At 35.7% G+C, this 26,002-nt stretch overlaps 1 protein-coding gene and 2 long non-coding RNA genes across 4 annotated transcripts; all 3 read left to right on the forward strand.

The window, feature by feature from the left end:
• Positions 1-235: 235 nt before the first annotated feature.
• Positions 236-4,058, forward strand: LOC112780977 (uncharacterized). Its single transcript, XR_011880295.1, has 4 exons — positions 236-895; positions 963-1,081; positions 1,192-1,306; positions 3,866-4,058. It is a non-coding gene; the product is annotated as an uncharacterized lncRNA (long non-coding RNA).
• Positions 4,059-7,703: 3,645 nt separating this feature from the next.
• LOC112780993 (uncharacterized) lies at positions 7,704-11,623 on the forward strand. The gene is made up of 5 exons (XR_011880296.1): positions 7,704-8,096; positions 8,164-8,410; positions 8,478-8,596; positions 8,708-8,822; positions 11,383-11,623. It is a non-coding gene; the product is annotated as an uncharacterized lncRNA (long non-coding RNA).
• Positions 11,624-14,781: 3,158 nt separating this feature from the next.
• On the forward strand, positions 14,782-18,991 carry LOC112791200 (UDP-rhamnose/UDP-galactose transporter 6). Of its 2 annotated transcripts, none has more exons than XM_025833932.3 (6): positions 14,782-15,011; positions 16,063-16,304; positions 16,941-17,125; positions 17,227-17,427; positions 17,761-17,922; positions 18,341-18,991. In XM_025833932.3, the coding sequence occupies exons 2-6, from the start codon at positions 16,175-16,177 to the stop codon at positions 18,671-18,673; spliced, it is 1,011 nt and encodes a 336-aa protein (XP_025689717.1). In that variant the 5' UTR covers positions 14,782-15,011; positions 16,063-16,174; the 3' UTR covers positions 18,674-18,991. The 2 variants fall into 2 exon arrangements, with proteins under 2 accessions (XP_025689717.1, XP_025689716.1); XM_025833931.3 differs by having other exon boundaries at positions 15,009-15,475.
• The last annotated feature ends 7,011 nt before the right edge of the window (positions 18,992-26,002 follow it).

Here is a 26,002-nt window from a genome sequence, read left to right on the forward strand (position 1 = left end):
TTAGTACTGCTATTTTGAAAAATAGAGAAATTAATTATATTATTTCTAATTTTTAGATTTGGACATTTTATTGAAAATAATTTGTGAAAATGATGAACAAATGGTATTTTCTATATATAATTAGTGTTGGATTTACATTGGGTTTCAACTACTATATTATTCCCAATTTTATGTGAAATTACCATAATGCCCTTAACCCTAATTTTCAAAATGAAACGCTCAAACCCTAACCCGACCCGTTTCCCCCAAGACCCAGCCAAGCACCCACAATGTACCCTCACCAGCAGCAGTAGCACACGTTGCTTTCCTTTCTTCTTGAACAAAAGAGAAGAAACGGCAGAGGGAAGGGGAGACTGAGTGCGGTAGGGAGGAGAAGAGAAGGGGGAGGGGCGCTGGCACCGGTGGGCTTCTCCACTGCTGTCGCCGCCGAACCGATACATAGAGAGAGTTCGCGTCGGAGAGAGAGAGGGACCTTCATTTGCGTCATCGTCCAGCCGTCCTCCGGCCTGTCATCACTGGTTCCTCACCGTTGTTGCCGTGGAGGCCGAACACGTCGAGTTCCCTGCCGCCGCCTTGGAGTCCGCCGTCAGACCCGACTCGAAGGAAGAGAGGTGCGCCGTCAGCGTCGTGCAGAGAGGTGGCCTCCAACCGCGCCATCGCCAGTCGCGCTTGCTCTGTCGTCCTTGTTGTGGCTGGTGTCGTTGCCGAAGACCCACCATCGTTGGAGAAAGGGAGAGAGTCAGAGAAGGAGAGTCATGCCGGAGAAGAACCGTCGTGGAGTTGTCCCTGCCGCTGTGTCCAACAGCTGTCAGGAGCCTTGTCGCCGATCATGGGGGTGTGCCGGTAAGCTCCTGCTGCCAGAAAACCTCGCTGCCGTCGCCGGAAGATCCTGCCGGTAAGGTTTAAAGTATTGGGTTTCGTTCTCTTGAGTTTTCAGAAGCGTTACAATCACTGCATGTTAGTTTCAGTCGCCATCGCCGGAGCCTGATCACCGTTGCCGCCAGGGATGGCTCCCGGGACTATCGCTAAGCCGGTTCGGAGACCGCCGCTATTTCGGTTCAGCCGTTCCTTCTTCGGTTCGGTAAGCGTTTCAATTTGAAAGCCTTTCGTTATTGTTCTGTTATCTCACGCTGAGGTTTGTGGCGTTAATTGCTATAAGATTGAGTTTCGGTTGTTGTATGTTGCGATTAGAGTTGTTGAGACTGTTGCAAAAGTGGCTTGGAGCTGAGGTTTTGGTTGCCGGTGATTTCGAGTTGAGGCGGAAAGGACTCTGTGAGACGTTTGGATTATGAATTTGCGTTTTGAGGTAGGGGCGCTTTCCAAAAACTATGTTTTGTGTATTGGAGTTATTACATATGGATACTGATGTGAGATATTGTGTATGTGGTGATTGTATCTGCCTTATGTATTATTTGATTGACTCGAATGATTTATGGATGTTGGTTTGGCTGAATTGTTGTACGGCTTTGTGAAATGTAATGTTTTGAAATTGATTCTTTAAAGATTTGGAATCTGAGTTTAATCCGCTGAGGATTGATTTGATTTGAGTTGATTGTTTTGATGATTTGAAAAGTCGAATGCACCTTTGAATTCAGCCTGGTTTACTTTAATTGACTTGGTTTTGGACAAATGATTTGTTACTGAGCCGTTTCTTTAAAGCTTTGAAAATGAGTTAAATCGGTTGATATTGATTTGATTTGAAATAGTTTCCTTGAGATATGCCACTGAGGCGACTGATGGATTTAGCGTGATTTTGAATTGAGTTTTGGGATTCTGGATTGTTGAAAAGGATTGACAAACGGTTTAGTTGGGACCCGAACCGGGTGGCAAAGTCCAAGTTTTAGGGGAGATGCTGTCGAAATTTCTATAAAATTCGAGGCTTTATTTGAAATGTTATTTGGGAAATTTTGAGTTTAATGCCTTTCCTATTTACTTGGAGGATTGTGAATTTAGGTCTTCTTTTATTAACTTTACTTAGATCAATTATGAAAAACGATGAAGCTATGCTTTGAAAGAATTACTAAAAGGAGAATCATGATTTCTCCTTATTTTCCAAGAAGAATAGTATGTCTTTGGGTACAAGTTATTCGAAAGAGAATTTTTGCCTTGAAGCTGTTTTAAAAGGTAAAACGGGTTTATGTTTTTCTCTATTAAACGTAAAGGGTGTCTATTGGAAGAGTTTTCGTGATTTTAAAAGGAATTGGATTTCGATTGATGAACTTCTTTATTTTGACGTTTTGAATGAGATTCAGAGTACCCTTTGAACTCTAGTTTAACACCACAAAAATGATTCTCTTAGCAGTTTGAAATGCTTTAGATTTAATTATGGAATTGAAGCCGGTTTTGTTTAAGTAAAGGAAATGGCTTTGAAAAGAGTAATTGATTACATGACTCGGATTGGCTTAGATCCTATTTTCTACTCAAATCAGGAAGCCAAGGTTTTTAATGAATTTAAAATGAATATGGCGAAATGAGTTATGTTATTCTCCCCTAAAGACTTGGGACTTTTCCGAGGAACTTTTGTTATAAAATTCCATTGTTGTATGGGTGATTTTGAATACATTAAAATAAATCTTTAACCTTCCATGGTTTTGGAAGTTTTGGAAAGAGAATGCCGAGAGTGGCTTTGTTTTAAAAAGGGAACTCACTTTGAGTAAATTTGGCTTATGAGCCTGAGATGATTTGAGAAACGAGATTTCTAAAGCCAAGGCTGAAAAGAGTTGAAACTTGATTTCAAAGTGAAATGAATAGAGAAAATGATTTATGGCTTAAATGCCGATTTCATGAATTTGATGATTTTGAATGTGGAAGTGCTGTTTTGTTGTGAGCCGGAATGGCTGTGTATGATTATGAATATTGGCTGGTTCTGGATTGAACCGTGAGCCGGAATGGCTTGAATGATATGAATATTGGCTGGTTCTGGATTGAACCGTGAGCCGGATGGCTGAGATGGATGTCGATCCATGATTGAGAATGAAAGCATTTATGCTGAGACATTGATAAGTTGTGATGTTGCACTTCCACTATCGGAGATAAGAGTTTCCCTGGGAGGAAGCAGTGGCTAGCCACCACGTGCTCCAAGTGGAGACTCGAAGCTCTTTTGACCCTATGTCGTCAGGGTGGCCGGGCACTGTGAAATTCCCGGATGAGCTCACCCCCATAAATATTCACCAGTGAGGGTGATGGATATGGATCATGATTATGATCAAGTTTATATTGAGTATAACTCGAGTTGGGGAGACACGACAGAGGGACAGTCCAATGGTTAGCTACCAGGACTTGTCGGGTTGGCTCTATAACCGACAGATGATATCATCAGCCACTAGGGATAGGCATGCATCATATGCATCTATGTGACATTGTTTGGGTGTGCATATTGTACTTGGTTTGCCTATGTGATTACTTGTGATTACTTGCTACTTGTTCTACTTGCTGTAACTGTTTGTTTGTGCTTGAACTTCCTATCTGTGTTTGCAACTGGGACTCTGTTGGTTTGTGGTGATTGGTTGTTGGATTGGATTGTTTGGGCCTAGGGCCGTGGTTGAATTGAGATGGACCGAAGGTTGATTCCGGTTTTATGTTTCTGGTTTAGAAAACTATGAAAGACTATTTTGGTTCAGTATAGATAAACCTTTTTGAAAGGCTTTCGATGATTTAAGGATTGAACGGTTCCTCTTTCAAAAAAAAAAGATTTCTGACTTTATTTTTATTGTAAACTATTGTTTTTGAAAAGAGGCATAAGACGGTTATTAATCACTGGTACGGTTTATCTTCATGTATCCTATTACAGTAATTCCCAAAAACCCTCTACTGAGAACCCTTTCGAGGATGATGTTCTCACCCCCTTACATTTTTCCCCTTTCAGGATTTGGGCGCAGAAGTTACGAAGAGTTTATTTATTTGTTATTGAGATGCTCTGTATTACTTTAGATTATTATTTTTGTACCCTCGCCTTTATCTTGATATATTCTGTAAGAGGGATAGGAATTGTATTGGATAATGTTTGTAATATTTTTTATATATATATATATGGATGTACTCTTTATGAGTTTCTGTAAGTTGTATGGCATGTATGGATGTACGTTATATAGCAAAAGTATTCTTGGGAGCGGTATTGCGGTTTAAAGTTTTAAACAGGCTCATATTTTAGTATTAAATAGTATAAGTGTCGTCATAATGTCCGAGCTATCAGAATTGCGCAGTCGGAAGCGTAAGTCTTGGTAGTTAGGGTGTTACATATTGGTATCAGAGCGGTCTTTCCTGTAGAGCCTGAGGAATGGACCGACTATGCTTCAGTTGCATACTCTGAGCGTTTGTCATGTATTAGGTCTTGTCGAATGACGAGAATTAGAGCTTTATGCACATGGCGGTCTATTGATTAACGCTGTTAGTCTTGCATTGCGTGATTCTTGGTATTAAGTTTGGCCGGCTTAATACTAGTGAATTATGTATATGAGAGCACTAATGGGTTGTCATAGAAGATATGCGAGTTTTGAGTAAAGCGAATCGCGGATTTTGGGAAACGTTGGAAACTATTTCTCGAGGCTATTTAGTTGTGTGTCTTGAATTTTGTTCGAGTTGACCTGTTCTTTCATATCCTAACTTGAAGTTCTTGTTTGCTAGTCCTCTTGAAAAGTAGTTTGATACTTCAACTCTATTCCTCTATTCATATGCATTCTTGTTTGACCCTACTTGCATATGCTTGTTTGAAATCCTTGTTGTATCTATCTTTCTCTGTTTGAGTTCTTTTTTATTCACGTATCCTTTGATATAGCTTTGAACTTGTCTTAATGCACTGTGCCTTTTTAAGTCCGGATTCCGAGTCCATTCTTATAGAAATTGTTAATTCGGTTCTTCTCTTATTTGACAGTGATTACAGCTAATTTTGAGATTTTTATGAAAATTGCTGTTGGATAGATATATACTTATCTATATATATGAACTTTGAAGATTTGTTATACAGTTTAACAATTATTTATTTCTAATACCTCGCCTGTACTTTTACTGGTTTATGGAACTGCATTTACCTTAAATTACAATTTGACTTTCTAGTAATTTTACTATAGTTCCAATGCACATCTTCATTTGATTATGTATTTGGATATTTTTCAAAATTTTGGAAAGAAAGAATTTTTCACTGTTATTCCGGTTGAGTTTCGTTTGATAAGCTTTACTTAACTTATTTTGAATTGAGTTTGATCTAGCATGCTATATGGTTTATGCCATTGTTGTTCTTTTGAAAGTGTTGGACTCATAGCTTTCTTCCTCTGAACGGACTAAAGTCTCTCTTAAGCTTTCTATCTCTATGAACGTCATGTTTGACTTTGTTTTTAACTACTCTTTTACATCCTGTGAACATTACCATTGATCTTGGTTTTCCTTCTCTTGTGAAAATTCTTCTTATGTGAGTAAGCTTGATTCATTTTAAATTAATGCATCATTTATCCTCTCATTGCCTCTATCAGAGTTCTTTGTCCAAGATCTATCTTTGAGAAATTTACTAATGATTGAGTTGTCTTTTCCTATGATTTTTGCATTCTTTTGAATCAATTGAAAGCTAGTTTGATGTCTCACGTCTAGTGGATCTTGTTTTAACTATTTTGATTTAAGATTCCTTCTTTAATGGCTTGACTCCTTTTAAGTACATTCTAATCTCCTTGAATATCCTTCTGAGATGGTGATTTCTAGAACACTTTTGGAGTTTTGTTTTGAACCTTTTAAAGAAGTTTTGAATTCTCTTTGAAGAAATTCTAAACAAAATTTATTTTTTGTTGCATAATTGAGATTGAAACCATTGTTCAATTTTGACAAAGTTGATTTAAATTTAGCATGCGCTATTTTAAATGAAGTTTCGAATGGCTTCGTTGTTTAATGGAAATATGTCCATTTGTAACGCATCACTTATTGCCTTTACCAAATTGTAAGCAAATTTTATCTCGGAATTTCTTTTCTAAAAAGAGTTTAATTTTCTCTTTCGTCCTTGCTATGAATGTTATACACGCTTGTCTGAATATGGACTTTGGAGAATTTTTGAACAAGCACTTGATTTTTCTTCCGAGTCTTCTGAACTACTTTTGGTTAAGATTGTGCACCTAACTATCTTTCTAAAATAGTTGAGGAAATATTTTTGCTCTCAGCTAAATCTGTGTACATTTGTTTTTTTAAAATTCCACATGATCTGCTTCAACATGAAGTTGTATTACAGCAAAGCCACGTTTATACTTTGTTACTCTCTTGAGGGATGTATGTTGTTTAACTTCTCTTTCAGACTGCGAAGGGATTTTTGCAAGTTTTTTTATTCTTTTGTGAACAATGCATTCGGAAGTATTTTTAATCATGCCCTTGAGTTCTGTGAGCTTTATCTTGGGTTTGAAATATTTTCTTCTGTAAACATCATGCTTCTTCGGCTCAGCTTGAAATTGTTTCAAACTAATGCACTGATTTTTCTGCTTATTGGTCTTATTGAATTTCTTTGATCCAAGGGTCATCTTTGAGGTTGTCAGTTGATTTATTTCTAGCAAACTTCATTTGCTTGATCATCCTTGTTGTCTGGGATTGGATATATTCCCTCGGATCTATGAGTACTATCCTTGACATTTGACTTTCCTTTCTAAATTTTGTATCTTTCTGAGTAGACTCGAGAATTGTTTTGATATCACGTGCAACTTGTAGACGTATACATAACGCGATGCGTTAGTTCTTTAAGACGTGATATGTGTGTATGGTTGGTGAAACGGTAGGTGTGCAACGTTATGAGTTGTGGGTGTTTTGTTCCTTGCGAACGGGTTTGCAATTGTTAGGCTTATGATCGGATATAGGGATTGTAAAGTGCTTGACGGAGTTGGAAGGTTGAAGCTTTGAGGTTGAGATGAGATTAGTGTGCGGATGTTGAGCACGTTGTTGTAACCTCATCCTGTTTTATAACCTTCAATGCCTTGCTTTACTATCACATGTTTGACCCATGTCACCTTTTGCATTGAGCCTACCTTGTAATGTTTGCTTTGCACTCACACTTCTACCTTTGCATCCTTATGCATATGACAATCAAAGTATTTGAAAACCGTATATATGTTTATATGTTGAGATATTTTGCTTACTCCTTAAATATGTTTAAGGGTGAACTGTTATGAGATTTCTTTCGTTTTGTATCAATTTTCGAGGACAAAAATTTTTATAAGGTGGGTAGAATGTAAGACCCAAAACTTTTGAAAAGTTTTATTATGATCAAGTCTCAAATCATATGGTTATTTATAGCCTTAATTTCAGAAATTATTTTATTAAAGGTAATTAAGGCAAGTTTTAATTTATTGGATTTGAGATGAGTTATGATTATTATCAAATTTTATAATTTTTGGATTATTTTCTATATTTGAATTATAAAGTTGATAGTTATGAAATAAAAAAAAAGATTTTTATATGTTTTGGACTAAGTAACTAATATTTTAAATATTAGTACTGCTATTTTGGAAAATAGAGAAATTAATTATATTATTTCTAATTTTTAGATTTGGGCATTTTATTGAAAATAATTTGTGAAAATGATGAACAAATGGTATTTTCTATATATAATTAGTGTTGGATTTACATTGGGTTTCAATTACTATATTATTCCCAATTTTATGTGAAATTACCATAATGCCCTTAACCCTAATTTTCAAAATGAAACCCTAAAACCCTAACCCGACCTGTTTTCCCCCAAGACCCAGCCAAGCACCCATAATGTACCCTCACCAACAGCAGTAGCACGCATTGCTTTCCTTTCTTCTTGAACAAAAGAGAAGAAACGGCAGAGGGAAGGGGAGACTGAGTGCGGCAGGGAGGAGAAGAGAAGGGGGAGGGGCACTGGCACCGGTGGGCTTCTCCACTGCTGTCGCCGCCGAACCGATACACAGAGAGAGTTCGCGTCGGAGAGAGAGAGGGACCTTCATCTGCGTCGTCGTCCAGCCGTCCTCCGGCCTATCATCACTGGTTCCTCACTGTTGTTGCCGTGGAGGCCGAACACGTCGAGTTCCCTGCCGCCGCCTTGGAGTCCGCCGTCAGACCCGACTCGAAGGAAGAGAGGTGCGCCGTCAGCGTCGTGCAGAGAGGGACTCGCAGCTGCCGTCGCGTCGCATCGCCGTCACCTCTACCGCACGTCACCACCGTACGCGCTGTGGCCTCCAGCCGCGCCATCGCCAGTCGCGCTTGCTCTGCCATCCTTGTTGTGGCTGGTGTCGTCGCCGAAGACCCACCATCGTTGGAAAAAGGGAGAGAGTCAGAGAAGGAGAGTCACGCCGGAGAAGAACCGTCGCGGAGTTGTCCCTGCCGCTGCGCCCAGCAGCTGTCAGGAGCCTTGTCGCCGATCATGGGGGTGTGCCGGTAAGCTCCTGCCGCCAGAAAACCTCGCTGCCATCGCCGAAAGATCCTGCCGGTAAGGTTTTAAGTATTGGGTTTCGTTCTCTTGAGTTTTCGGAAGCGTTACAATCACTGCATGTTAGTTTCAGTCGCCATCGCCAGAGCCTGATCACCGTTGCCCCCTGGGATGGCTCCCGGGGCTGCCGCTAAGCCAGTTCGGAGACCGCCGCTATTTCGGTTCAGCCGTTCCTTCTTCGGTTCGGTAAGCGTTTCAATTTGAAAGCCCTTTCGTTATTGTTCTGTTATCTCACGCTGAGGTTTGTGGCGTTAATTGCTATAAGATTGAGTTTCGGTTGTTGTATGTTGCGATTAGAGTTGTTGAGACTGTTGCAAAAGTGGCTTGGAGCTGAGGTTTTGGTTGCCGGTGATTTCGAGTTGAGGCGGAAAGGACTCTGTGAGACGTTTGGATTATGAATTTGCGTTTTGAGGTAGGGGCGCTTTCAAAAAACTATGTTTTGTGTATTGGAGTTATTACATATGGATACTGATGTGAGATATTGTGTATGTGGTGATTGTATTTGCCTTATGTATTATTTGATTGACTCGAATGATTTATGGATGTTGGTTTGGCTGAATTGTTGTGCGGCTTTGTGAAATGTAATGTTTTGAAGTTGATTCTTTAAAGATTTGGAATCTAAGTTTAATCCGCTGAGGATTGATTTGATTTGAGTTGATTGTTTTGATGATTTGAAAAGTCGAATGCACCTTTGAATTCAGCCTGGTTTACTTTAATTGACTTGGTTTTGGACAAATGATTTGTTACTGAGCCGTTTCTTTAAAGCTTTGAAAATGAGTTAAATCGGTTGATATTGATTTGATTTGAAATAGTTTCCTTGAGATATGCCACTGAGGCGACTGATGGATTTAGTGTGATTTTGAATTGAGTTTTGGGATTCTGGATTGTTGAAAAGGATTGACGAACGGTTTAGTTGGGACCTGAACCGGGTGGCAAAGTCCAAGCTTTAGGGGAGATGTTGCCGAAATTTCTATAAAATTTGAGGCTTTATTTGAAATGTTATTTGGGAAATTTTAAGTTTAATGCCTTTCCTATTTACTTGGAGGATTGTGAATTTATGTCTTCTTTTATTAACTTTACTTAGATCAATTATGAAAAACGATGAAGCTATGCTTTGAAAGAATTACTAAAAGGAGAATCATGATTTCTCCTTATTTTCCAAGAAGAATAGTATGTCTTTGGGTACAAGTTATTCGAAAGAGAATTTTTGCCTTGAAGCTGTTTTAAAAGGTAAAACGGGTTTATGTTTTTCTCTATTAAACGTAAAGGGTGTCTATTGGAAGAGTTTTCGTGATTTTAAAAGGAATTGGATTTCGATTGATGAACTTCTTTATTTTGACGTTTTGAATGAGATTCAGAGTACCCTTTGAACTCTAGTTTAACACCACAAAAATGATTCTCTTAGCAGTTTGAAATGCTTCAGATTTAATCATGGAATTGAAGCCGGTTTTGTTTAAGTAAAGGAAATGGCTTTGAAAAGAGTAATTGATTACATGACTCGGATTGGCTTAGATCCTATTTTTCTACTCAAATCAGGAAGCCAAGGTTTTTAATGAATTTAAAATGAATATGGTGAAATGAGTTATGTTATTCTCCCCTAAAGACTTGGGACTTTGCCGAGGAACTTTTGTTATAAAATCTCATTGTTGTATGGGTGATTTTGAATACTTTAAAATAAATCTTTAACCTTCCATGGTTTTGGAAGTTTTGGAAAGAGAATGCCGAGAGTGGCTTTGTTTTAAAAAGGGAACTCACTTTGAGTAAATTTGGCTTATGAGCCTGAGATGATTTGAGAAACGAGATTTCTAAAGCCAAGGCTGAAAAGAGTTGAAACTTGATTTCAAAGTGAAATGAATAGAGAAAATGATTTATGGCTTAAATGCCGATTTCATGAATTTGATGATTTTGAATGTGGAAGTGCTGTTTTGTTGTGAGCCAGAATGGTTGTGTATGATTATGAATATTGGCTGGTTCTGGATTGAACCGTGAGCCGGAATGGCTTGAATGATATGAATATTGGCTGGTTCTGGATTGAACTGTGAGCCGGATGGCTGAGATGGATGTCGATCCATGATTGAGAATGAAAGCATTTATGCTGAGACATTGATAAGTTGTGATGTTGCACTTCCACTATCGGAGATAAGAGTTTCCCTGAGAGGAAGCAGTGGCTAGCCACCACGTGCTCCAGGTGGAGACTCGAAGCTCTTTTGACCCTATGTCGTCAGGGTGGCCGGGCATTGTGAAATTCCCGGATCAGCTCACCCCCATAAATATTCACCAGTGAGGGTGATGGATATGGATCATGATTATGATCAAGTTTATATTGAGTATAACTCGAGTTGGGGAGACACGACAGAGGGACAGTCCAATGGTTAGCTACCAGGACTTGTCGGGTTGGCTCTATAACCGACAGATGATATCATCAGCCACTAGGGACAGGCATGCATCATATGCATCTATGTGACATTGTTTGGGTGTGCATATTGTACTTGGTTTGCCTATGTGATTACTTGTGATTACCTGCTACTTGTTCTACTTGCTGTAACTGTTTGTTTGTGCTTGAACTTCCTATCTGTGTTTGCAACTGGGACTCTGTTGGTTTGTGGTGATTGGTTGTTGGATTGGATTGTTTGGGCCTAGGGCCGTGGTTGAATTGAGATGGACCGAAGGTTGATTCCGGTTTTATGTTTCTGGTTTGGAAAACTATGAAAGGCTATATTGGTTCAGTATAGATAAACCTTTTTGAAAGGCTTTCGATGATTTAAGGATTGAACGGTTCCTCTTTAAAAAAAAAAAGATTTCCGACTTTACTTTTATTGTAAACTGTTGTTTTTGAAAAGAGGCATAAGACGGTTATTAATCACTGGTACGGTTTATCTTCATGTATCCTATTACAGTAATTCCCAAAAATCCTCTACTGAGAACCCTTTCGAGGATGATGTTCTCACCCCCTTACATTTTTCCGCTTTCAGGATTTGGGCGCAGAAGTTACGAAGAGTTTATTTATTTGTTATTGAGATGCTCTGTATTGCTTTAGATTATTATTTTTGTACCCTCGCCTTTATCTTGATATATTCTGTAAGAGGGATAGGAATTGTATTGGATAATGTTTGTAATATTATTTATATATATGTATGTATATATATATGGATGTACTCTTTATGAGTTTCTGTAAGTTGTATGGCATGTATGGATGTACGTTGTATAGCAAAAGTATTCTTGGGAGCGGTATTGCGGTTTAAAGTTTTAAACAGGCTCATATTTTAGTATTAAATAGTATAAGTGTTGTCGTAATGTCCGAGCTATCAGAGTTGCGCAGCCGGAAGCGTAAGTCTTGGTAGTTAGAGTGTTACACATATTTCTCAATCCCCTTTCATACGCATAATGATTAACTATTTTTATTTTAAATGGTGATGTTTTAATTTTTCTTTTCTTTCGCGTATTTTTATACATTTGCAAGAAAAGTAAAATCATGTATTGTGACTCTTTTTCTTTTTCCATGCTTTAATCTTAATTAATCAATCTTGTGTATACACAATATAATTAAATTTTTAATCACTTTAGTATATTGATGAATTACATCTCTCTTAATAATTGTATTATATTACTAATCTGAAATACAAACAATAAAAAATGTGATACATATATCCAAGGAAAAAAAACTTAAAATAAAAAAAGAAAGAAATTTCATATTAAAAAATTAAAAAATAACATATCCAATAAGAATAGTCATAATATATAAATTGAGACAACAATTAAAATTTTTCTAAAACTAATTTAATCAAATACTAATATTAGAACTAAATTAGAATCCGTACAAATTCAGACCATCTTCTTGTTAAAATTGTCAAACTAAATTGACTTTTATTTTTCTCAATGACATTGCATTGATGCACCAGAAGGCCGGTAGTTTCTGAAAAAATCACAGTATGTTATAAAATTATTTTAATACAAAAGTTTATGAGAAGAAAATTTAAATATAGTACCAATCTTTGAAATTGCATCTTTAAATTTGAATGAATTTTTCAACATTGAACCTAAATTGAAAAAATTCAATTTTATTAGATGCTCCACTTTGAATATTTTCAGACAAACGTAGAAAGCGTGGAGGGAATGAAACTTGAACTTGACCTACAAAGCTCCTTGAAAACAATTACTCAATCAAAGAAGAATAACAAATTAGAAAAAAAGAATGCTTTACCTGTTAGATTTAGACTCACAAATCGCAAAAGGAACACTATATATAACCTAGGTTAGTAGTACAAAAATAATTATAGAAATTAATTATTGATAACAATATCAACTTACCACTATTAACGTTGGTATCATATTTATGGCAATTAGTAGTAAAAAAATAAACTATAGAAATTAATTATTGATATCAATATCAATTTACCACTATCACGTTAGTATCGTATTTATGGCAATTAGAATTATAGAATTATTTTTATTTTTTCATTTTTAATTATTGATATCTTAATCTTTTTAAAAATATGTTTTGCTTTTTTAAAATATAACGTGTGTATGTGCTGTTTAGACCTTTTTTTTTTTATTATTATTATTATTATTATTATTATTATTATTATTATTAATTAATTAATATCAATATCAATTTGTCACCATTAATGTATGTATCAATTTGCTACTAATAATTATGCTTGACTAAAAATAATAATTAAAAAATAATAATTAAAAATATTAATGGTCGACAATTAGTATTATACAATTAATATAATAATTAGTATCAACTTGTATCAACATGTATATCAACTTGCATAATGATGGAGAATTAGAATTATATAAATTAATATAATAATTAGAATGATTAAAAATATTTAATGATTGATAATTAGTATAATAATGTATTAAATATTAATTTTTATATAATTATTATAAAAAAGATATTTTCTGAAAATAGATTGAGAAGATAGTAAATATAAATTTATTGAAAGTAGGCTTTTATTTTAGAAAGAAAAAAGTTCATAAAAAATTGACATCTCACTTTTAATATTTCTAAAAATATACTAATATACCAATAATACTAATAGTTAAAACATAATTGTGAAGACTTATTAATAATTAATATCTAAAATAAGTAAATTAAGTAACAATAATTAAAAAAATCTTTAACAAATGTGAGAAATAAAAATAAAAGAAATTGGTAAATAATAAATGTAAATATATTAAAGAATAATATTTTTATTTTGGAAAAAAAATTCATCAAGAAATGACGTCTCATTTTCATTAGATAGAAAAAAATTTAATTTTAATAAATTAAGTAGATTATTATTATTATTATTATTATTATTATTATTATTATTATTATAAAGACTTATAAGTACATAATAACCGAATAGCCCGTGCATTAAAAGGAATTTTATTATGATTAGAATAACTCATGCCATTAGCATATTATTATTATATCATATCATATCGTATTGATTTGATGTAATTATAATAAAGACAGTTTCTTAAATTAGTATAATTATGTATCATTCATTAATACTAATTATAATATAATTATATTAATTAAATATATTTTTTTAAAATAAATTTAGAAGAGCGAATAGTGCAATAATCATTTTGGAGGAAAAATTGATTAACGAAAAAGTGACACCTCACCATTCATTATAAGTCGGGAAAACCCAGTTTTAGTATATTAAGTAGATAGATAGATTCGACTATAAACACTATAGATCGATTATCAATAATAAGTACCAAAGCAAATCTTAATGCCCTAATATGCTATTATTTTTCATTTAAGTAAAATATTCGAAGAATATAACCGTTGATACCTTGTCCCAAATATAAAAAGGAGATAAAAAATTGTCTTTGACATACAGATATACAAAATTTATTATTCACTCACTAACTTGAGTATTGGAGTACTTTTTACAGATATCTATTCCCTTTGTTCTCTTAGTGCCGAGTATAACTTGCCTCGACAAAAAACTTGCAGATACTCGCCTCAGAACAGACTATATCGCAATCATCCTTTATAAAAACAATATTAATAAATTATTGATTAAATTTAGTTACCAAAATAATTTGGTTATATAACATCACTGTTTATATTTTACACAAAATAATTTTGTTTGATTTGCGAATATATATTAATATCATGATGGAAAAAAATTTTATTGGAAAAATTGGTCATACTATAATGTAATATTCCAAACTCAAATAAAATATTTTTAAACATAAATATTTCACGAATATAGTTAAAAAAAAACAGAAATGGTGAGATTAACATGATGATTGTTGCATTCTAACTTTTGTTTAACCTGTCCGAAAATTTCTACCCAACCATTATAAAAAAGGATCACTAGATTGGAGAAAAGAACAAAATAGAGAGAGAAGCATCCAAGTATAGAACAATTTATCGTTACTCATCAAAGCCACATGGACAAGAAATGCAGAGTATGGGAAAGAAAATGACCCGAAAACTGACCCTTAATTGCACAACATAACCTTGCACCAAAACCGAGAAAAAGATAAATTAGATCTCACTTCGATTTCGATTAAAACCCAATAACTCATCGCCAGCAAGCAACAGTTAGTCACCACGTTCACTCACTCCCACATTCTCGTTAAATTTAAGGTAACTAAAACTAACACAACACCCAATAAATATCTAATAGTATCAGTGATAAACTAATAATTCCAATATCATGGAACAAACTTAAATTATAATAATTAATATTATGGTGCGAAATTGAAAATTTCAGCTTTTACTTTTCGGCCAGAAGCGTGTGTAATGTTTAGTGGCGTGGAAATTGACTGGTCTGGTTGATGACATTCCGTTTAATAAGTTTCTTGTTATTTTGTGCTGCATTTTTCTGCTTTCTCCCCAAACCTTGGTCAGATCCGCGAATCCATCTCTACAAAAGCACAACGAACAACGCTCTTTCCATTCAGACATTACTACAAACACATACCGAGCTATTCTATGCTCTCTTCTCTTTCTCTTTAATTCCTTCTGTTAATCAGCTTTGTTGACTCTTCTTCTTCAGTTCTTCGCTCGCATTACCGCACCCTTCCCTATTTGTTTATTTCTCCCATAAGGTGCTTATCTACGTCGTCGTTTTAGTCAACTATGAGTCTACGGGCTTCTTTATAAATTTTGATTAGTGATTCTGTGGTTTCTTGATCTTGCTTCATTGGTTACGTATCGCAGATCCGTGTTTGGTATTCAGTTATAGAGTTACTCTTCTTTTTTCATTTTTTGCTCCTGTTGTTTTTATTGTTTGTTTATGCGTTGAGGACAAATTGCAGTTTCATATCTGCTTAGGTTAGCAAAAATGGATCTTATTTTGCTTTGATTTTAATTTTGTTATTTTTAAATAAAAAGCCGAATACCATGTTTTGAGTTTGAGGATGTTGGATTGAATCGTTAAATTCAATGTTCGTGTCTTGTTTCGGACATTGTAACCCCCTCCTGTCTCTTCTTTTGGTTTTATTTTACCCGTAAGAAACCCAGAAAATCAGTGAATTTTAAATTTATTCCGGACCTATTTTCCTGGGCAATGAAATTTAGACATAGATTTATTTATTTCTCAACTGGATCGATATCAAATCTGTGGGCTGTGCCAAAAAGAGAAAGAAAAGAATTAACTAGTGGTTTTTCTGATAACTTTTACTTTTCCACGCAGATAAATCCACTGGATTTGGAAACTAGTGATACATTGTGAACTCACTGAAAGTGTGGAAAGAATCCAGTCATAAGTCTTAATAGTTAACACTAGATACTGTGGTTCAAGCAACATGTCTACAGCAACCAAGGGTGATAGGAAGGCCACCCTTGACGCAGCATCATGGATGTTCAATGTGGTATCATCTGTGGGAATCATCATTGTGAATAAAGCTCTCATGGCTAACTATGGTTTCAGTTTTGGTATAGCCTCATCATCACTATCTTTTTTTCCTTATTTCATTCATTTTGCCTTCCACACCTAACTTCATTATATGCTTTTATTGCTCATGCCACATGCCTAGTAAAGCGTATTCCTAGTAGATCGGAATTAGGTGTTTAGTAGATCTTTTTTATGCTAATGTTTTGCAATCTTATTATTATTATTATTATTATTATTATTATTATTATTATTATTATTATTATTATTATTATTATTATTTCCTGTATCTTTTGAATTTATTATAAATTCATAAACAGACCTGTTATGATATTCACCTAAATTAATGTTTTATTCAACAACCACCAGTTCTTCTGAATTTCAGAAGATCTGGGAAGAACAGACCCAGCCTTTTCTTTTTACGATCCAACAAATTTGTGGTAGGGCTCAAGAGAAAGGCATTCATAGTTTGCATGGTTTTGTTATTAAGGCTGATATGTATTATTGTTTAAATGTTTGTCTATGTCTTACAACTGCAGCAGCCAAGTGCTGAGAATAGTGCTAGATGGTTAAATAAAAATCTTGGTATTAACACTGACCAAATAAGAATGTAATTTATGTTTTCTCTACTCCAGTCCTGACATTGTATATTATTGTCATATAATGGTTCTATTATGCAGCTACGACCTTAACTGGCCTCCATTTTATCACAACCACCTTGCTGACTTCCATTCTTAAGGGGATGGGATATATCCAGAGTACTCAACTTCCAATTTCTGATCTCATCAAGTTTGTTTTATTTGCTAATTTTTCCATTGTCGGAATGAATGTGAGTTTAATGTGGAACTCTGTTGGTTTCTATCAGGTAATTTTGTGCATTTGGTACAAAAGTATTACATCTTTTACTCTATGCTATGGTAAAGGTAAGTATTTATAATGGCCTGTTCTTTGAAAATGATATTTCAGATCGCTAAGTTGAGTATGATTCCAGTATCTTGTTTGCTGGAAGTTGTCTTTGATGATGTGCGATATTCAAGGGACACAAAGCTAAGCATTTGTTTGGTACTCCTTGGTGTTGGTGTCTGTACTGTCACTGATGTGAGCGTCAATATGAAGGGCTTAATAGCTGCTGTGGTGGCAGTCTGGAGCACCGCACTTCAGCAGTATGTAAGTAACATATTAACGCTATCAAATGCTGAATCTCAATTAGGAGAAAGAAACTGAGGAAATTTGAATTTCTTGTCATCAAGGTGGTTAAAAAATTGGTGAATTTGCACTTTTAGTTGCACAATACTTGTTGTTGACATTCATGTATGCACAAATTAATGAGACCTAAAACTGAAAAAGAAAGAAAAAAAAAGAAAAGAAAAGAAAAGGTGTTTGCAGTATTTGTTCTTCTTAAACTCGAGTTATGTTGATTTATATTCTAAATCCGCTTATTTCATTTGGTTTTCTTGATGTTGATCTTGTTGAGCTTATAGTTAGTTCTATTTTGTGTAGTATGTGCATTTTCTACAGAGGAAGTACTCTCTTGGATCGTTTAATTTGTTGGGCCATACTGCACCGGCACAGGCCGCAAGTTTACTGTTAGCAGGTCCCTTTGTGGACTATTGGTTGACAAACAAACGAGTTGATGCTTTCAACTACGGTCTGGCGTCTACTGTAAGTTTCTCTCAGTTTATTTATATGACCATGGTTTAATCTTGACGAATTTGTAATGCAGTGAAAGTTCAAACCAAAGGTTTACAAGTAGTATCTAGTTTGTCCAAGTAGAGGCATGAGATAAGCTCTGAAATAAAACTGTGTTGTGAAATAAAACTCCTGTGCACATTTTTCTACTCTTCTTCTAAAATGTTTAGAGCTGAAAAGGCTGATCCTGAAACTCTCAATAATTCTTTCTTATGTAGCTTGCTTGCTTTATAATCGGGACATTTTTCTATTCCTTTAAATTCTTATACATGCTTAGTATGACTTCAAAAAATTCCCTCGTAAATCTCTGGAGGAGAGTCTATGCTTTTAAATTGCCTGCGTTATACTTTCTGCCATAATACTAAAATTGATCTGCTCTGTGTGCCTGCAGCTGTTCATCGTTCTGTCTTGCACTATCGCGGTAGGAGTAAACCTTAGTCAGTTCATCTGCATTGGCCGGTTTACTGCCGTAACATTCCAAGTCCTTGGCCATATGAAGACTATTCTAGTTCTTATCTTGGGATTTGTTTTCTTTGGAAAAGAAGGCCTCAATCTACATGTAGTTATAGGCATGCTCATTGCCATAGTTGGAATGATCTGGTACGGCAATGCATCTTCACAGCCAGGAGGGAAAGAGCGCCGCAGTCATTCCCTTCCTACCACTACCAAAACACAAGATTATAGTGCAGTTCCAGTATCATCTGAACCTGATGAAGAGGCATAGAAATTTTAGTGCATGTTCAAGAAAAGAGATAAATGTGGGGGTGTAACGTTTTGGTGATGTTCATGGCAGGTGCTCTTTGTGTCAACTGATTCATTTTTCTTTCATCTAGAAGGGATTTATTTTGTTATTGATAGAATCATGCACAATCATATATCTCTGGTTTTTTGTGTACTTAACTATAGTGGAAGCTAAGGACACATTGAACGGGTTCATTTGCGAAATAATGTTAATTTTTTCCAGCATAGAAGTTGGTAAACTGTACTTTTAATACTGGATTCACAAAAAAAGCAATCCTTAATTCCTTATTCACTTTTCAAACGGATTGCCATTGTTTGTTCTGGCCTATATCATGAAAAAGTTTCATTTTAATTTATTACATTGCATATATAGTTAATATCCCTATTTTAGCTATTATTCGGATATGAAGCTTGGAGGTTTGGACTATCTTCCGTGTTTAAGCTTTACATTAATAGTCAACGGAAGAATATTCCTAACAAAGTATATATTCTATTACACCGTCCAACAAATTAAAAAAAATCATTACAATGTCTGAATGGCAAGTGACACGTGTTATATTACCGATCCATAATAAGCGCCTAAGTCATTTCACGTAACTGTAAAGTAAGATAGATAAAGAATAACAGACTGCTGAATGACCACGTAATCTTGAATAATGAAGTCCTTTTCATTACTAATTTAATTTTTTCAGTCTGATCAGCATGGGCAGCAGAATACTTTCGAGTTACGTTCTTCAGAAAGAAAAAGCAAATCGTCATTTTAATTTTAATACATGAGACATCAATGCTCAATGCAGGACAAGCTTTATGTTATGAATTATGGATGGTTTGTTTCTGCAGGACAAGTCAACAGGCTAATAATGCATTCTTGCGAAGAACAATTGAAAAAAAAAAATGGAACCCAAAATTGATATTTATAGCACCTGCATCTGTCCTAACTAGAAGCAAACAAAAGGATTTTGTAACTGGCCATATTTTTTTGAACCCGTGGAAAATGATGAGTTGAAAAAATAGTAATGATTAACTGTAAAAATATGCAAGTGTCTGAAAGAGCCTAGCAGCGGAAACGACACAAATGTCCAACACAAGAACAATATGGAAGCACTCACAACACAATATGGCAGCAACTATAACAAGCAAATAGCAAGTAAAGCAATAATAAGAACACACCAAGATTTTAACGTGGAAAACCCCCTCAATGTGAGAGGTAAAAACCACGGGTCGTCCAGACCAATGAAATAGCTCCACTATAATCAAATGAGGTACAAGAGAGTCTCAAACAAAGCACAAAAATGTGCAAATAACCAGCCAAAACATCAATGCACCAAAGCTCACAAATAATAGGCAAGAAGATGAAATATACCCAAAAAAACAGAGCTGATATCGAAGCCAATTTCTCCCTCTGCAGACCTCCAATTAAAATCTCCACCGTTCAAAATGAAGAACAAGATGTGAAGAATCTACAGTTCAAATTTCACGTCGATCCAACGGTGAAAGAATGAGAAACTGCCGTTCCAAAATTGCTGCTCTGTGTAAAAACGGGAAACCTAATTTCTTTCTTGCGAAGCCAATTTCTCTCACTGAAAATCTTCAATTCACATCTCCACCGATCAGAATGAAGAACAAGATGATAAGAACACGCAGTTTAAATTTCAAGCCGATCCAACGGTGAACAACTGAGAAACTGCCATTTGAAATTTACTATTTTGGGCAAAAACGGGAATTCTGTTTTTCCCTCTTCTCTCTCACTTGGTGGCTATTCTCTCTCTCTCAAAAAAACCTCAAAAAACTAAATTAGGGTTGTGACACTAGGGTGAAATAATACACCCCCAAAATGTTGGGCTGGGCCTCACAAAGGAGAGAAAAAACCCAACAAATCTCCCCCTTCTCGACTAGGTGGAGGCCCTCGCCATTCCGGCGATCAAACAACATGTTTCAAACTTTTCTCTTGACAATGCTTTTGTCATCATATTAGCACCATTGTCATCAGTGTGAACTTTCTCAAGTTCCAACAACTTAGAATCTAACACATCCCGTATCCAGTGATACCTAACATCGATATGTTTAGATCTTGGATGAAAAGTAGAATTCTTGGCAAGATGAATAGCACTTTGGCTATCACACAACAAGACATAACGGTCTTGCTTAAAACCAAGTGCTGCAAGAAACTTCTTCATCCACAACAACTCTTTACATGCTTCAGTTGCTGCAATAAACTCTGCCTCTGTGGTAGAAAGTGCAACACACTTCTGTAACCTTGACTGCCATGAAATAGCTCCCCCTGCAAACTTGACCAAATAACCTGAAGTAGACTTTCGAGAATCAATATCTCCTGCCATGTCTGCATCAGTAAAGCCAACTAGCAAAGGTTTCTCACCACCAAAACTCAAACTCAAGTTAGTTGTACCTTTGAGATATCTCATAATCCATTTAACAGCATTCCAATGTTCTTTACCTGGATTAGAGAGAAAACGACTCACTGTACCAACCGCATGAGCAATGTCTGGTCTAGTACACACCATAGCATACATCAAGCTTCCAACAGCTGAGACATAAGGAATTTCATCCATTGCTTGTTTCTCCTCATCAGTGGTTGGACACTGCTTGGTATTCAACTTAAAATGAGGAGCAAAAGAACTAGCAACACATTTGGCATCATTCATGCCAAACCTTTGAAGCACCTTCTTTATGTACTTTTCCTGTGACAAATAAAGCTTCTTGGAATCTCTATAACGAGTAATAGTCATGCCCAAAATCTATTTGGCAGAACCCAAGTCCTTCATAGCAAAGAACTTGCTCAACTATTTTTTCAACTCATTAATCCTCAAAGCATTCTTGCCCACAATCAAAATATCATCCACATAAAGCAAAAGAATGATAAAATCATCATCAGAAAATTTTTGCACAAATACACAATGATCTGAAGTTGTCTTACGGTAACCATGCTTCCCCATAACAGATTCAAACTTCTTGTACCACTGTCTTGGAGCTTGCTTCAACCCATAAAGACTCTTCTTAAGCTTGCACACAAAATCTTCGTTTCCTTTAACAACAAAGCCCTCCGGTTGCTCCATGTAGATCTCCTTATCTAAATCACCATGAAGAAAAGCTGTCTTCACATCCATTTGCTCAATCTCTAAATCAAGAGACGCTGCTAATGCAAGCACAGCACGAATGGATGACATCCTCACAACAGGAGAAAAGATCTCCTCATAATCAACACCTTTTCTCTGGCTAAAACCTCTAACAACCAATCTAGCCTTATACCGAGGCTTAGAATTGTGTTCTTCATTCTTGATTCTGAATACCCATTTGTTCTTCAAAACTCGCACACCCTTCGGTAGCTTCACCAACTCATAGGTATCATTCTCAAGCAAGGACTTCATTTCTTCTTGCATAGCTTCAAGCCATTGAGCTTTGCTTTCATCTTCAACAGCCTCTCCAAAGCATTCAGGTTCTCCCCCATCAGTCAACAAAACAAACTCATGTGGAGAATACCTTGATGAAGGCTTCCTCTCTCTTGTAGACCTTCTGAGAGCATTTGCAGGAATTTCCAAAGTTGGTTCTTCATCTTGATCATCATCACCAACTTCATCAAGTATCGGATCAATTGTTCCATCTTCACCTGCACCTGTATCATGCTCATTATTTTGAGCTTCAACTCTACCATCTTCTACCGTAGGCATAGAGGGAGTAATATCCAAGTCAGAAAAATCATCACTAGGCTGAACCATTGGCTTCTCCGCATGATCAACATCCTTCAATGTTTGGTCTTCAACAAAGACAACATCTCTACTCCGAATCACCTTCTTGTTAACAGGATCATAAAACCTGTAACCAAACTCATCCATGCCATAGCCAATAAAAATACACTGCCTAGTCTTTACATCAAGCTTAGATCTCTCATCTTTAGGAATATGAACAAAAGCTTTACATCCAAAGACTCTTAAATGATCATAAGAAACATCATTACCTGACCATACCTTCTCTGGCACTTCAAATTGCAAGGGAACACATGGTGTCCGGTTCAAGACATGAACAACAGTGCTCAAAGCTTCACCCCAAAAGGATTTTGCCAATCCAGATTGTGACAACAAGCACCTAACTCTTTCAATCAGTGTTCTGTTCATCCTTTCAGCCAAGTCATTCAACTGAGGAGTCTTTGGAGGAGTCTTCAGATGTCTTATACCATGCTCTTTACAATAAGCATCAAATGGACCTGAGTACTCACCACCATTGTCAGTACGAATGCATTTCAACTTCTTCCCAGTTTCTCTTTCAACAGAAGCTTGAAATTGCTTGAACACATTCAAAACTTGATCTTTGGTCTTCAAAGTGTAAACCCATAATTTTCTAGAATGATCATCAATAAAGGTTACAAAATAGATAGACCCTCCAAGTGTTCTTGTCTTCATCGGCCCACATACATCAGAATGCACCAAGTCAAGTATCTCCGACTTCCTTGAAGGTGGATGGCTCTTAAAAGAGACCTTGTTTTGTTTTCCAGCAAAACAATGATTGCACTTTTGCAAAGCAACCTTACAACCAGATAAAAAATTCCTCTTGGATAACATATTCATGCCTTTCTCACTCATATGACATAATCTCTTATGCCATAAATCAGTTTCATCAACAAACTCAGCAGTATTAACATCTTTCACAATCTTTGCTTGAGTTAAATAAAGAGTAGAGTGTCTTGTACCTCTAGCAACAACCATGGAACCCTTGGTGAGCTTCCAGCTATCACGAGAAAATGAGCTATCCAAGTCTTCATCACACAACTTACCAACAGAAAGTAAGTTCAACCGAATATCTGGAACATGCTTCACACGCTTCAAAGTCAACTTGGTACCGTTGGAGGTTTCTAAACAAACCTGTCCAACACCAGCACATTTTGCAACACCTTGATGAGCCATTTTCACATCACCAAAATCACCAGGAGTATAGGACATAAACAAATCCCTCCTAGATGTAACATGAATAGAAGCACCGCTATCAATCACCCAACTAGTGCTATTATCAACAAGGTTAACAGATTCAAACTCCTCAACAACAAGAAAATCATCATGAGTTACATTAACCTTGTCTTCCTTGTTACCATCATCTTTATTTATGCTCTTGTCTTTACTTGCCTTAGCTTTCTCCTTCTTTAGCTGCCAACAAAATATCTTCACATGTCCCTTTTGACCACAATGATGACACTCAATATTCTTATACTTTCCTCGAGACTTGCTTCTGCTTTGATCTCTACCTTTAGGACCTCGACTTTTGCTTCTTCCCCTAGATTCAGAAACAAGAACATCTGAATGTGTAGTCGATGTACCTTGTGACTTTCTTCTCATCTCTTCATTCAAAACATTGCTCTTGGCAAGATCCATAGAGATTACACTATCAGGAGTAGAATTGGACAATGACATTCTGAGAATTTCCCACGAGTCTGGTAAGGAGCCAAGAAGTAACAATCCTTGAACCTCTTCATCAAACTTGATGCCCATGGAAGATAACTGATTCATAATTCCTTGGAAATTATTCAAGTGATCTGTCATTGATGTCCCATCTGTATACTTCAAAGCCAACAACTGCTTGATCAAAAACATCTTGTTATTCCCAGTTTTCCGAGCATACAACTGTTCAAGCTTAATCCAAAGGGTTCGAGCATGTGTCTCTCCAATGATATGGTTCAACACATTATCGTCAACCCATTGCCTAATATATCCACAGACTTGTCTATGCAACAAAGTCCAATCATCATCAGATTTATCATTAGGCTTCTCTGTACCAAAAACTGGTTGATGAAATTTTTTGACATAAAGCAAATCTTCCATCTTTGACTTCCACAAATCATAATTAGGACCATTAAGAGTGATCATTCTATTAGTATTAGTATTAGCTTCCATTGTTCACAGAATCACAAGCCCAGAAAAATACCAACAAGCTCTGATACCAGTATGAAAGAGCCTAGCAGCGGAAACGACACAAATGTCCAACACAAGAACAATATGGAAGCACTCACAACACAATATGGCAACAACTATAACAAGCAAATATAGCAAGTAAAGCAATAACAAGAACACACCAAGATTTTAACGTGGAAAACCCCCTCAATGTGAGAGGTAAAAACCACGGGTCGTCCAGACCAATGAAATAACTCCACTATAATCAAATGAGATACAAGAGAGTCTCAAACAAAGCACAAAAATGTGCAAATAACCAGCCAAAACATCAATGCACCAAAGCTCACAAATAATAGGCAAGAAGATGAAATATACCCAAAAAAACAGAGCTGATATCGAAGCCAATTTCTCCCTCTGTAGACCTCCAATTAAAATCTCCACCGTTCAGAATGAAGAACAAGATGTGAAGAATCTACAGTTCAAATTTCACGTCGATCCAACGGTGAAAGAATGAGAAACTGCCGTTCCAAAATTGCTGCTCTGTGTAAAAACGGGAAACCTAATTTCTTTCTTGCGAAGCCAATTTCTCTCACTGCAAATCTTCAATTCACATCTCCACCAATCAGAATGAAGAACAAGATGATAAGAACACGCAGTTTAAATTTCAAGCTGATCCAACGGTGAACAACTGAGAAACTGCCATTTGAAATTTACTGCTTTGGGCAAAAACGAGAATTCTGTTTTTCCCTCTTCTCTCTCACTTGGTGGCTATTCTCTCTCTCTCTCAAAAAAACCTCAAAAAACTAAATTAGGGTTGTGACACTAGGGTGAAATAATACACCCCCAAAATGTTGGGCTGGGCCTCACAAAAGAGAGAAAAAACCCAACAGTGTCGGGGTTAGTTAGTCCGCTTTAATTAGGTTTGTTTTTGCTTCTTGCATGTAATAACTCATTCACAAACTAGAAACTTTTAAACAACTCATATCTGCGATGGATTATTTAGTTTTTGACGGTTAGAAATTATCGTAGAAAATTAAAAAAAACTGTAAAATAATAAAATATACACCTAAAAAAAGGAAATTTTTGTAATATATATATATATATATATATAAACGATATCATCTTTTTTCACAAAATGTCTAAATGATACATACTCTTCTTTTTTATTTATACAATATTCATTCCCTTTTTATAATTTTAAAATAACATAAATTTAATCTATTTGATGAAACAATCTATAATAATAATAACAATGATAGTTATATTATTTGATTAATTCAAACAATAATAATATATTTTTTTGGTAATAAATTGTATTAATTTTTAATATTTTATCAAATTAACTTGCTACAAAAATATTAAATTTAAGATAAATAGTACTACATAACTAATAAAATTTATTATTTTAAAAATACGAC

This window comes from Arachis hypogaea, chromosome 3, assembly GCF_003086295.3.
Source record: "Arachis hypogaea cultivar Tifrunner chromosome 3, arahy.Tifrunner.gnm2.J5K5, whole genome shotgun sequence".
Taxonomy (NCBI): domain Eukaryota; kingdom Viridiplantae; phylum Streptophyta; class Magnoliopsida; order Fabales; family Fabaceae; genus Arachis; species Arachis hypogaea.

Coding starts and splice junctions, on each gene's coding strand:
- LOC112791200 (XM_025833932.3), top strand. CDS start 16,175: ATGTCTACAGCAACCAAGGGTGATAGGAAGGCCACCCTTGACGCAGCA. Junction 16,305..16,940: donor TAACTATGGTTTCAGTTTTG/GTATAGCCTCAT, acceptor TCTATTATGCAG/CTACGACCTTAACTGGCCTC. Junction 17,923..18,340: donor ACTACGGTCTGGCGTCTACT/GTAAGTTTCTCT, acceptor GTGTGCCTGCAG/CTGTTCATCGTTCTGTCTTG.